Genomic DNA, 13,398 nt, shown 5'->3' with positions numbered 1-13,398 from the left:
GTATTAACCCACCCGCCGTATTCACCAGACCTTGCTCCTTCAGATTACCACTTGTTCCAATCAATGGCACACGCACTTTCTGAGCAGCACTTCAAAACATACGAAGAAGTGGAAAATTGGGTCTCTGAATGGTTTGCCTCAAAACAAGAAAAGTTCTATTGGAACGGTCTCCACAAATTACCTGAAAGATGGGGGAAATGTGTAGCTAGCAATGGACATTACTTTGAATAAAGCACTTTTGATGTTTCTCTTGAAATTATCGTGTTTTCCTTGATTACAAAATCTGCATTATTAACCAGAACAATAATGTGCATTATTAACCCTCCTCCCTCAGCCACTCCTCCCTCACCCCTCCTCCCTGGGCCCTCTTTCCTCAAGCCCTCCTCCCTCAGTCCCTCCTCCCTCAGCTACTCCTCCCGCAGGCCCCCCTCCCTCACATCCTTCTCCCCCATACCTCATCTCAGGCCCTCCACCCATAGGCTCATCATAACTACTCTGAAGTCATCAGACTGAGTCGGGCTATAATTTAAAATACGTTTATTTAGTGTTTCCATTTGTTTCTGATTGTGTTACACAAAGCCGTTAAATAAATACATTCTCCTAGTCACTCGAGTACACACCTACTCACTATATAGATGAGGTAGAGAAGTGGGTAGGCTGGCGGGAGAGCCTGAACACAGAGGAGTCAAGTGTGAATGCCCCTCCTCCCAACCTCCGGACTGGCTGAGCCCGGAACCCACATTCGAGGACCTGGTGGGGAGCAGGTGGCCGGGACCCGCCTGGCCCTCAGCATGGCTGCCCACCCCGCAGCTCCTAGAGAGGCTGACCCCGGGGCCCTGGCCCCACTGCAGACACGTTGCCTTCAGAGACCCTCCTGCCACACGAAAGAGAAGCACGTTTAGGAGAGACTCCATCCGCGTGAGTTGCTTCTTTGTTTAGCAAGACATTCTGATATATATTTATATATGAACAAGCCAGCCAGCAGACATTTTCAGTCTGCCTTGTTTTAAAAAATACTTTTCTTAATATTTATGACAAAAATAGCTAAATGTAGTATTTAATTTAAAAAATATATATCCTTCTTTTGACTTGCCACCTTTCCAGACCCAGTAGTGACTGGCTACAGTCTTGTCGTGGGAGCGTGCCACTCCACCTGCTCTGGGCCCAGCGGGCAGGGATGCATGGGGATGACCAGGAGGCACCCCAGCTCACCCCTTATCCAGCCAGGCCTGCAGAGATGAGGGGCAGGTCCACATCTCCTGCCACTGAGGAGCCCACCTGGCTCCCTTCCAGGATGGGCCTCCACAGCAGTTATTCACGGTGTGTTCTCTGAACCACAGGAGAATAAACTTTACTATTTACACTATAAAACAGGAACAAAGAGACCCACATCAACATAAATAGGTTTTCTTTTAAAAACACAGTTCCCTGGGGTTCCTGGAGCCCCTGGGACTCCAAGGAATGCCCTAGCTCAGTAGTTCCTGCTTCCACACTGCCTGCACCCTTGGAGCACAGCTGCCAGCTGAGCAGGACAGGCCCAGGGCAGAAGCTCCAGAGCCAAGGCTGCCATTCACGTCAATGCGGGAAGGAGAGGCCCACGCTAAGGAAGGGCACAGGGTGGACCAGGTCACAACCCAACCACCCACAGACCACACCAACATACACACACGGGCACATGCGCACGCACATGCACACATGTACACACATCACCCGTGCTTCCACACATGTGCATACATAATGCATACAGCAGAGGCATGTGCTCAGATGCATCCATCCATATAAGCACGCACACCCATGAACACGTGCATATGTTCACGCACTCATGTATGCATACATGACATGTGCTTGTACACACGTGTGCAGTCGTGTATGCATACACATCACACATGCAACTTATACATGCACACACTGCACAAGCATGCACACATCACACACAGAGACATACTCAAGCACACATGCACACGTGTGCGCACACTAACACCAAACCAGGTCGGTGTAGGCCATCCTTTACTCCTTCCGGCAAAGACAACAGCATGGCCAAGGAACACAGCCTTCCATTTGCCAAATCCTAGCCCCAAACACACTCCATCACATCTATCCCACCCTGCTTCCCCCACAATGACACAGAGCAAGCTGTGCCTTCCTTGTGACATAAACGCTCCAAGGGGCTGGCCCTGCCCCTCTGCCCATGCATACCCCTTGGGGAAGGCAGGCCAGCCTTGCCACCCCAGGCTCCAAAATCTGCATTTAGGGGCTGGAGTGCAGGACCATGTGCCCACATGCTCGCTTCCCAGGATGGCTTCGCTGGGGGCAGCAGCCGGGACCTGACTTCCAGAAGCCCTGAGGGAGGTGGCCAGACACATCTCGCTTTAATTCTTAGAGCAACGACAGCAATGTCTCTCTTGACTTAGTGGTTTCAAACACAAAGCAGATAAGGCAAATAGACGGGGGGGGGGGGGGGGGGGGGAGGGGCCCCTGCAGACTGGGAGAGCCACAGCCTGGAACATAATGGGGACAAAGAAAATAATTATTATATATTAGTTAAATTAAAATAAGTTAAAAGTCACTGATATTACTCCAGAGAGAAGTGCTTGATGTCAGAGGGAGCAGCAGCGCCTCCCCCTCACTGGCCGTCCCTCTCCTAGTGGTTTGACTCTAACCAGAGCTGGTGGAGGGCAGCCAGCGGGCTGCCACAGAGGCCCTGTGTGGTCACGAAGGTGCACCCATGCTCCTCAGAGGGAGCCCAAGTGGTGAGGGGCACTGAGACACAGGAACTGGACTCTTAGGACAAAAAGCATCAGTGCAATGCTGTCGGGTTCCGGGGAGGGAAAAGCAGAGGGTATGCAGAGTCAAATGTGCTGGGAGCACCTAGCCCAGGGCTCAGTCTGCAAGTGTAGATGCCTCTGCTGCACATGCTGCCTGCACCCCCACAGCAGCCTGGCCACCTGGCGCTAGCCCTTGCAGGTGTAGACCTCCTCCCGCTGTGTGCACTGCCTGCACTCCACGTAGCAGCACCAGCGCACCTGGCACTGACAGGGCCGTGTCACCACTCGGCTCTGTGTGTTGTGGCCTCGCCCACAGCAGATGCTCTCGCAGTTCTTCTCGCGATGGCACCTGCGGCCAGCAGTGCCTGGGGAGAAGCGGCCGGCCAGGCAGAAACTGGGTGAGTCATCCAGGTGCACAAGCTCTGGTGTATGGGGTAGCGGGTCACCACCTGTGCCCGAGGCCCGGCCCCTGGGTGGTGAAATGGCGCCTGCCTCACCAGCAGCCTCGTTGGTGGTGCTGCCCACCTTGAGCGCTGTCTCATACTTGTACTTCAGGCGCTTGCCCACCTCATGGAAGGGTGCCAGCTGCCGCCAGCACGTCCGCACAGTACAGGAACCTGACACACCATGGCACTTGCACGTGGTCTCCACCCCAGCCTTGATCACCTGGAGAGAGACAGAGAGATGTGAGCATGTGGGCCACACCTGGCAGAAGAGACCAGACCCCACGAATCACCCCAAAAGGGGCTGAAACTGGCACCCACCCTAGAACCAAACCCTTTGGCCCCAAACCCAGGCTCCCTGGCTTACATACCCATCCCACTGCCTTCGAGCCACAAACCACCTCGAACAGAAATCCTATGGCCAGCAGCATGGCCTCCAGAGCAGCCACCACAGCACCTGTGGCCCTTCCCGCCCAGATGCTCTTCCCTGTGTCTAGGGCTGCCCCTACACGGGCAAGGCAAGCCACCCTCCTCCCCACCATCAGCACCCTATCAGTCTACTCTCTGGAGTGCTCCACACCCAATGGGCAGGACTAGCCACTGGCGTCTATAACTCAGCTGACCACGTCCCTGCCTGAGCATTGGGACCTGGTACTACTGCACATATGAGTGCCACCCAACCAACACGGAAGGGAAAGCAGCTGGCCAGGGCAGGAGCAGGTGTGGCTCAGCATCAAGCTGTGTTCAGACTCTGGGAAGCTTCCCAAGACCCAGACCGGGTTCTTCCACTTCCAGGACTTGGGTGTCACCTGAAAAGTCAGGAAGTCAGGCCAGCTGCCCCACTGAGCCTTCTGCCAGACTGCCCACACAGGGGTCCCTGGAGGGATGTGGAGAGGAAGGGCAGGGAAGCCCTCCCAGTGGCCCAAGCCAGGTGTGAGCTCCCAGGGAGGGCCACCTGAGGGGATTAAGAAACAGCTACTCCTTGGCCACATAATGATACTTTGCTGAGAAACATGACAAATTTAATTAGAACACTACTTACCCAGGCCTGAAGCTAATGGAGCACTTTCATATTCTGACTTTTCATTTATAGCTTACAAAAGGCAAGTACAAAGAAAAAAAAGGGCTTGCCTGAAGGATTTAATCTCCCCACAACCTCCCCAGAGGACTGAAGGCGGGAAGGAGCTCCCATCCATGACTCAGAACTCCAGCTAGTCAATAAAGAGGCTCAAAGTAGGCTGGCTCAAATTACATTCCCCCAGGCCTGGGCTCCACATTCCTGGTAGTCCCCTGCCAGTCCCAGGCAATGGCTGAGCCTGGGGGGCATTTGGTGGCCCAGGTTGCTGGGGACCTAAGGGGGCAGGGCTCCAACCACAGTTAGGACTACAGGTACAGGCCTGATGCCTACACCAATGTTGAGGACCCAAGAGCCAAGGGACTGCAGAAAGGGTGAAGAGTGGCAGGAGCGATCTCCCCCCAGGCCCAGTCATACTTGCAGCCCGCAGCCCCAGAAGGGCCCAGCCAAAACACTAAGATACTCCTTTTCCTGAGTCTTCTGAGCTGAGTTCCTCAGAAGAGAGTCCTGGCCACAGATGAGTACCCTAAGCAGAGACACTCCCCAACACACACTTGGACCAGCTGCACCCAGGCCTTCCCTGGGACAGTTCCCAGACTGCCTCCACCTAGGTCCCTAGTAACAAGACCACATGCCCCTCAGCTCTGGCAGGCAGGGCTCTCAATCTGCCATCCTCTTGGATAGATGCTACCCATCACAGAGATCCTCCTGGTGGCCTTGACACCCAGGGCCAGACACAGATCGCCCCATACCCACCTGACTCCTCCCCAACCAGTAGAAAGTAGGCCTTCCAGTTTTACCGCTCTAGGAGGGACCTCCACCACCACCACCACTACCCCATGGCACCCCTCCCCCACCCTGCTTGCCTTCACACCCACGAGGTTGTTGTGGAAATCCACACGGGCACGCAGGTCCTTGCTCGACCGCCGGCCCAGGAACTCCTTGACGAACTTGCTGCTGTACTTAAGGTTGTCTCCGCAGCCACCCCACTGCCAGGCCTCCCGGTTCTCCAGGTCAGGGGCTTCATCACAGGTACAGCGCTCCATGCGGCCTGCGCTGCAGGCCTTGGCCAGAGCGTGGGTCAGGCCAGCTGAGGAGATGGCGTAGAGGAAGGCAGTCTCCTTGAAGCCTGGGCAAAGGGGCGGGGGGAGGGGATAGCAGGGCCGGTCAGTGGTGGCACCAGCAGCAGAACCTGTCACTATGTGCAGCTGAACCATGCATTCCCGATGAAGCCCCAAATCCTGGACTGCTGGAACCTTCCTGTGATCAACCTGGGGGGGAGGGGGAATACCTCCTGGGCTGAGGGCTCTCCTATGTGTAGGGGCGGGGGGTAGAGATCCAGAGGTACTGTGGCCTTCATTTTGCCTGGTGATCAGAGACCCCATCCATTCAGGTCTCTTACCCACCAGAATGGCCTGGGGCCCTAGGAAAACCCCTGCCTGGTCCCCCGTTTTTTTTAACAAGGTCATCAAGAGGCTCAGATGAGAGTCCCCAGTAGCTCCCACATGCAGAGGGAGACAGGAGAGATGAGGCTCTGTGCTCTGGGCACCAGCTGGAGCCCTGCCATCCAAATGGGCACTGAGCCTTGGCCACAGGCATGTGGGAAAAGCCATCAGAGCTGCCTGAGGCCCTGGCAAAGCTGCCAAAGGCTCCTAGTCCTGCCAGCAACAGTTCAGGCCTGTGTGGGGACAGGGCAGTTGGAAGGGGCTGGGCAGGAGCTGGCTCTGGGATCTTTTCCTATGCCCTCAGCTCCTCTCCCCTGACCTGGACCCAGTGCACCACACCTCGCTTGAGCAGGCTGGCCCGGTAGCGGCCCTCTAGGGTGCAGTTCCAGCGCTCAAAGCGGAACTGGTACTGGCACTCGAGGGCGCTCATGCTGACCGCTTCCACCAGTGTCTCCGCCACACCCGGGTCCCGGCGGCACATGCGCCGCTGCTTCCGCTCCAGCTTCAGCCGGTCGCAGGCCTTGTAGTGTGCCTGTACGGCTGCCTCGGGCTCCAGGGTCAGCGGGAGGATGGTCAGGGGCTCGCTGCCGGTCAGCCTGCACACAGAGAGCCCAGGGTGAGCACCGTCCCAGAGGAAGAGCCATCGCACACACCCGGGCAGGGCTCAGGAGGCCAGGCCTCAAGGAGGCACATACACTACACCCACAGTCTTGCCCGCTTACCCAGCTGGAGGAGCCCTGCTCCTGGTTGCCCACCTCTGCCATCCCCATGTGGAGGTGGACCCTTGGGAGGTCCTTGCCCTCCAGCAGCCTGTACACATGGCCCCAGGTCCCAAGGGATCTCCCAAAATGCCTGCGCCAGAGCACCTCCCAGCCCGGGACCCACGTGCCACTGGGAAACTGGCCCCTTTCTCCTGTAGCTCCACCCAAGGCCCTGGCCCACGGGGTCTGTAGCCTGCTCTCTGTCCTGCTGCCCTCCACCCCAACCTGCTCCATCCAGGGACTGACAGGCCTGGCCTTCTGTCTGCTATGGCCTCAGTGTCCCCAGATAGAGCAACTGTGCCTCTGGGCCTCAGACATGTCCATGCCCAGTCACATTCAGACCCTTAGCATTGGGAGGGAGAGATGCCCACCAGGACAGGGGCAGGACTCAGAGCTCCCATTCGAGCATCTTTGGAAACAAGCCTCCCACCCCAGCCCACCCATGGGGAGCATGATCCCCTCACCATGCCCCATCCTCCCTCCTGCTGCCTCTCGAAAGGCCACTCAGGGTTACAGTGGCTACCAGGCTGACTCCAAGAGCCCCAGCTTTCTATAGGAGGAGGGATGGGGTGGGCCCTCCTAGAACCCCACCTTGTGGCAGCCCCCCAGCAGTGATGCTCCTCTGGGGATAACCCAGGTACTGGCTTTCAAAGTCTCCCTGCCTCCGCTCCCTCTCACCTCCCACCATATACACCCCAGCATGGCCTCTCCCAGGCCTTGCCTGGGTGGGGGCCTCTACCCTGCTGAGGGCCCAGTGGGACTCCCAGACTCTGAAGAGACAGGGCCTGCCTCACTCATTCCAGTCAACTCCCCAGACAGGAGGTCCAGCAGGGAGCCAGGCAACACTGCAGGGACACCAGGGCAAAGCCCCGGGGTGCGGAGAGGAGTGGCCAGTAGATGGGAGCAGTCACCCTTGGAGGATGAGGCCACACAGGCAGGCCTCAGATCAAGGATGTGCCCCTACACTCCACCCCTTCCACACTCTGGCTCCATTAGAAGACACCCCTCTCCCCCAGGCCTGGGCCCTGCTCTCCATGTGCCCAGACCGGCCTGGCACCAGAACAGAGCACTGGCCGTGCCCCCATCAGCTCCAGTCCCAGAAGACTTGCCTGCAGGGCCCGCTCTCCTAAGTGATGCTCTGAACCAGGAGCCCCCTTTGCTCCCCCCCCCCCCCATGCACAGTGGGAGGCCAGCATGGACCCGGGCTGGGGGAGAATCCCAAAGGTCCCTGAGGCACAGGAGGGGCCTGGAGTGGGTGGCCCTATCGTGCAGACAGAGAGACAGCAAGGTCTTTGAGAAGTCTGTGCGCTCGGAGCTGGAATGCTGTGCCAGAGAGGAGGTGGTGAAGGACAAAGCCAGCCAGCCAGTGACCTGCATCCCCACTGCTGCCGCAGCGTTAGTGCTTCATTCCTCAGGGCACAGGGACTGCCATGAGTGGCTTCGTGGACTTCCAAGCCTCCTGCCCAAAGACAGCTGCTGAGGCAGACGGAGAACAGGCTGGGGCCCGCAGACCCCAAGCTTGAGGCTCGAAAAGCCATGCTCCCCACACAAAGGCAGCTCACACAGTGGAGACTTGTCCCCAGACAGGAATGTCAACAGCTGTGCCCAGAACGGGTGCCAGGCAGCAGAAACCCCACAGCCTCCAACCTGCACGAGATTAACCAAGCTCCAGGCGGTGCCAAAACATTCCAGCATCCAAGAGGACCCCCAAAGGTGGGGCCAACGTAGGGGGATCTGGGGCCAGCCTAGAGAGGGCAGCTGTGAGGATGTACAAGGAAAGGGAAAGGATGGTGGGCCACAGTGTCCCCCAGTCCAGAGAGGCTGAGGACAGGGGTCCCAACACACCCAGGGCCACTCTGCTTTCTAGTTCAGGTAAGGAGAGGGCCAGAGTCCCCCTACACCCAGGGTTGCACTGCCTCCCATCCTCACTGCACAAGGGCAGGAGTCCCCTACCTGAGGTTGTACCTGGTCTATGCTATACATGGCGGCCGAGGGCAGGTGTCCACCCATACCCAGGGCCTCCTCATGCACACTGCATCTAGGGGCAAGAACAGGGGACCTCTGACACCTAGGGCCGACTGTGTCCATACTACACAGGCAGATAGAGGGCAGGGTTCCCCATGTACTAGAGGTGCAACCACACTGTTCTGCTCCCAAGGCAACCCCTTCCCAACTCTCCGACACCAGCACCCAGATGGTCCCTACACCAGACCCCTTACACTGCCAGGGTGTGTTCAGCGTGTGGTCTGCAGATAGAGCAACTATCTGGGGCTCACAGCCTGGGGTGCAGAGGACAGACCCTTGCGGAGGTGTCGGGTGGCAAGATAAGTGGGCAGAAGATGTTCAGGGTGCAGGAGGACTGGTTTCTGGGTGTAGCGGAATAAGTCCCAGTGACAGGAACCAGGGATCCAGGACAGAAACCCCAACACCAAGAGTAACCACAGCAGTGCTAGAGGAAAGATGAGAGATTTATAAAACACTCCTAGAATCAGGAAGTCTTTTCTCAGAGTGAATCACAATCCAAAAGACCTTGAAAAATTAATAAATTTTACTCTTAAAATAAAAGAATCTCTGCACAGTGAAACAGTAGCATAGAGTTTTAAAAAACAATAGCCAATGGGAAAACATATTTGCCAATGCTATTTCAGATAAGGTTTTAACCTCCAAAATTTACAGAGAACTCATACAACTTAATAAAAGGAAGGTAAAGGATCCAATAAAAAAATGGGCAAAGGACCTAAATAGACACTTTTTGAAAGAAGACATACAGAAGGCTGAGAGACATATGAAAACATGCCCACAGTCACTAATCATCCGAGATGCATATCAAAACAACAAGATACCATCTCACACCTGTCAGAATGGCTACCATCAACAAATCAACAAACGACAAGCGCTGGCGAGGATGTGGAGAAAAAGGAACCCTCGTGCACTGCTAGTGGGAATGCAGACTGGTGCAGCCACTGTGGAAGACAGTATGGAGTTTCCTCAAAAAGTTAAAAATGGAACTCCCATTTGACCCAGTGATCCCACTTCTAGGAATATATCCCAAGAAACCAGAAACACCAATCAGAAAGGATATATGCACCCCTATGTTCATAGCAGTACAATTTACCATAGCTAAGATTTAGTGCCCATAAGCAGATGAGTGAATTAAAAAATTGTGGTACATCTACACAATGGAATACTATGCCACTGTTAAAAAAAAAAAAAAGAACCTTTACTATTTGCAACAGCATGGATGGAGCTGGAGAGCATTATGCTAAGCGAAATAAGCCAGTCAGAGAAAGATAAATATCACACGATCTCACTCATATGTGGGATATAATGATCGACATAATTTGATGAACAAAAATAGACCCAGAGACAAATGGCAGGGGAGGGGGGGAGGGGTAGAGAGCAACCAAAGGACTTGTACGCATGCATATCAGCATAACCCATGGACACAGACACTGGGGCGGGGGGGCTTGCCCAGAGAGGAAATGGCTGGGGGTAAGGGGTCAATTGGGGAAAAAGGAGACATTTGTAAAACTTTAGATAACAAATGTTTAAAAAAAGATTTTTAAAATTAATACTAATGACAGCAAAAAAAAAATAGATAAGAGTCAAAAAAAATGTTGCAACTCTAATCCCAAACCAAGGGCCAACTTCCTTTTGCTTGTGTGCTTGTGCATGTGTGTGCATGTGCATGAGTGTGTGGATCTTTTCCTAAAGATCTATAATAATAAAAGTGTAATATACTAATTAGACTGGACAGCTGAACAACCTTCTGATCGTCATTCTGGACATCCTTCTGGATGAAGCCACAGCGGCGAGGGCCAAGGCAGAGGTGGTTAGGGGTGATTAGGCAGGCAGGCAGAGGGGTTAGGGGCATCAGGCAGGCAGGCAGGCAGAGGAATTAGAGGTGATCAGGCAGACAGGTGAGTGGTTAGGGGCAATGAGGCAGGCAGGCAGAGTGGTTAGGGGCGATGAGGCAGGTATGCAGGCAGGCCAGTGGTTAGGAGCCAGCAATCCCAGATTGCAAGAGGGATGTCTGACTGCAAGTTTAGGCTGATCCTGCAGGAATCCCTGAGGGATTGGGCCTATACCGGCAGTCAGACATCCCCTTAAGGGTCCCGGATTGCAAGAGGGTGCAGGCTGGGCTGAGGGATGCCCCCCCCCCCGCCCCCCGCATGAATTTCATGCACTGGGCCTCTAGTCATTAATAAAAGGGGTCAATTTCAGAGGACACAGGATATGAACATACAGTTCAAAGGTAGGAAATATAGCTGCTGTTAAAACTTATAAGAGGCCCCTCCCCAATCAAAGAAACATAAAATAGCCCGGCTGCTGTGGCCCAGTGGTTGAGCATCGACCTATGAACCAGGAGGTCATGGTTCGATTCCTGGTTGCCCCGGATTGCCAGCTCGATCCCCAGTGTGGGGCATGCAGGATTCTATCTCATCATTCTGTCTCTCTCTCCCTCTCCCTTCCTCTCTGAAAATTAATAAAAATATTTTTTTAAGAAAAGAAAAAGAAACACAAAATAAAACTATATTGATATGTTATTTTACATTCATCAGATGAGCACAAATTGGTGTCTGATAAGATTATTGTCCAAGGACAAGTAGAAAGAGATGTCCCTCTATGGCTAAAATTCTGGACTGACATATCTATAAAAATTCTCCCACCCTAGCCAGTTTGCCTCCGTGGATAGAGTGTCGGCCTTCGAACCAAAGGGCCTGGGGCTCAATTCTGGTCAAGGACATGTACCTTGGTTGCAGGCTCCTCGGGGCTCGTGCAGGAGGCACCAATTGATGTGTTTCCCTCATATTGATATTTCTCTCTGTCTTTCTCTCTCTCTTCCACTCTCTCTAAAAATCAATGGAAAAATATCCTTAGGTGAAGATTAAAAAAAAATTTCACCCACCAATTCCCTTTCTAGAAATACAGGCTACAGGTATATTATCTTAAAACATACACACTATCCAACACAATGCTGTCATACAAAAACACTAGAAGCACGGTTTGTTATACAGTATTCCCCCTTTCTCTGCAGGAATATGTTCCAAGACCCCCAGTGGATGCCTAAAACTGCAGATTGTACCAAACCCTTTATATACTGTGTTTTTTTCTATACATATACACCTATGATAAAGTTTAATTTATAAGTTAGGTGCAGTAAGAGATTAGCAACAACTAATAATAAAGTAGAACAATTATAACAATATGCTGTAATTAGTGTACGGCCTGCCTCCCTCTCTCTCTCTCTCTCTCTCTCTCTCTCTCTCTCTCTCTCTCTCTCCAACCAATTTGATCAACAACACAGGTAATCTGTGACTAACAGGTGGGGAGTATCTACAGCACAGAAACACTCGACAAAGAGACAAGTTCTGGCCCAGGTGAACAGAGCGGTCAATGTAAGAGTTCATCATGCTACTCAGAACGTCACACAACTGAAAACTTATGAGATGCCTCCCGGCCAGTGTGGCTCTGTGGTTGAGTGTCAATTCATGCACCAAGAGGTCACCCATTCGATTCCCAGTCAGGGCACATGCCCAAGTTGTGGGCTCAATCTCCAGTGGGGGTCATGCAAGAGGCAGCCAACTGATATTGATGGTTCTCTTTCATCAATATCTTTCTCTCCCTCTCTCTCTCTTTCCCTCTCTCCCTCTCTCCCTCCCACTCCCTCTCAAATCAATAAAAACATATTTTTAAAAATTAAAATAAAACTTATGAATTGTTTATTTCTGGAATTTTCCATTTAAAATTTTCTGACCATAGGTAACTGGAACTGCATAAAGCAAAACTGACCCTGAATTAAGGGACTAATATACAAAAGACTGGAGACTGACTGAATAGCTGGGATCCACCCCTCTATGGCAAATTTGGTCTGCCTGCCTCAATGTTGTGTATGTGTTTGCGGACATATGGGCAAGCCAGGACACAGATGGCCTGGGGCAGAGGAAACACTCCTCTCCCTGCAGCCTGTGAGCTTCTCACACATTGTGCTGTGCACGTGTGATCTATCCATAACAACAACGTTCAGCATACAGCAGGTGGCCCAGGTGAGCCCCCCAACCCTACCCACTCCCCAATGCAAGCTCTCAACCCTGCATGCTAGCCTGGGCAAGGAGCCTCTGCCCACTCAAACTGCCTCAGCCCAGAAAGTAGCCAGGTCTCCTGGCACAGTACAGGCCTGCCCGGCCTGCCCGGCCCACCAGCTGCTCAACGCAGCTGCCACCCCCTGCGTCACCCCTCCTGCCCCCTAACACACACAGCCAAAGCAAACGTTTGACCCAGGACAGATGAGCTCACAGGCCTACATAGACAGCCCGTGGAGGCAGTAAGCCCAGGCTGCCCACAGGTGGCAGCCCCTTGACAACAACAGAACCCCTCCAGCCCCGCTTCGTCTGGCTGACCACCTCTCAGAGTGCTGAGCCCACTTCCCAGAAAGAAACAACAACAAGGTCTAAATGCATTGTACCATACTCAGGGATTTTCTTTTAATCTTTAACATTCTCATAAGATACAATATGTCCAGGAAAGTGTGGACCACAGTTCTCACTCAAAAAACAGCCAAATATTTAAAGGAAAATTAATATGTATATTTCTTAAACTATTTTTAAAAACTGAAATGGAAGGAATGCTTTCAAACTCATTTTATGAAGCCAACATTACCCCGATACCAAAACAGATAAAGACACTACCAAAAGAAAAAAAGAGAGACGTACAGGCCAGTATCCTTGATGAACATATATACAAAAATTCTCAACAATATATTAGCAAACTGGATTCAACAGTACATTAAAAGACCTTCACCAGTTCTCTCAGTGGTTAGAGCATGGGCCCATGGACTGAAGGTTCAAAGGTTCAATTCTGGTCAAGAGCACATACCTTAGTTTCAGCCTTTGTCCTGGAAGTGTGCAG

The 13,398-nt window shown here is 53.0% G+C and overlaps 1 protein-coding gene across 1 annotated transcript in view; it reads right to left on the bottom strand.

Annotated features, from left to right (window-relative positions):
• Positions 1-520: 520 nt before the first annotated feature.
• The window catches only part of WNT9A (Wnt family member 9A), a 30,188-nt gene continuing 17,310 nt past the window's right edge, over positions 521-13,398 (bottom strand). The window contains exons 2-4 of the mRNA XM_059695815.1: positions 6,068-6,324; positions 5,150-5,412; positions 521-3,431 (exon numbers count right to left, since the gene is read on the bottom strand). Coding sequence (XP_059551798.1) covers positions 2,952-3,431; positions 5,150-5,412; positions 6,068-6,324 — 1,000 coding nt within the window. The 3' untranslated portion in view covers positions 521-2,951. The remainder of the gene's footprint in view (positions 3,432-5,149; positions 5,413-6,067; positions 6,325-13,398) is intronic.

This window comes from Myotis daubentonii, chromosome 5, assembly GCF_963259705.1.
Source record: "Myotis daubentonii chromosome 5, mMyoDau2.1, whole genome shotgun sequence".
NCBI classification, from domain to species: domain Eukaryota; kingdom Metazoa; phylum Chordata; class Mammalia; order Chiroptera; family Vespertilionidae; genus Myotis; species Myotis daubentonii.
The sequence above is the reverse complement of the archived record's forward strand: the minus strand, read 5'-3'. Positions and strand labels throughout refer to the sequence as shown.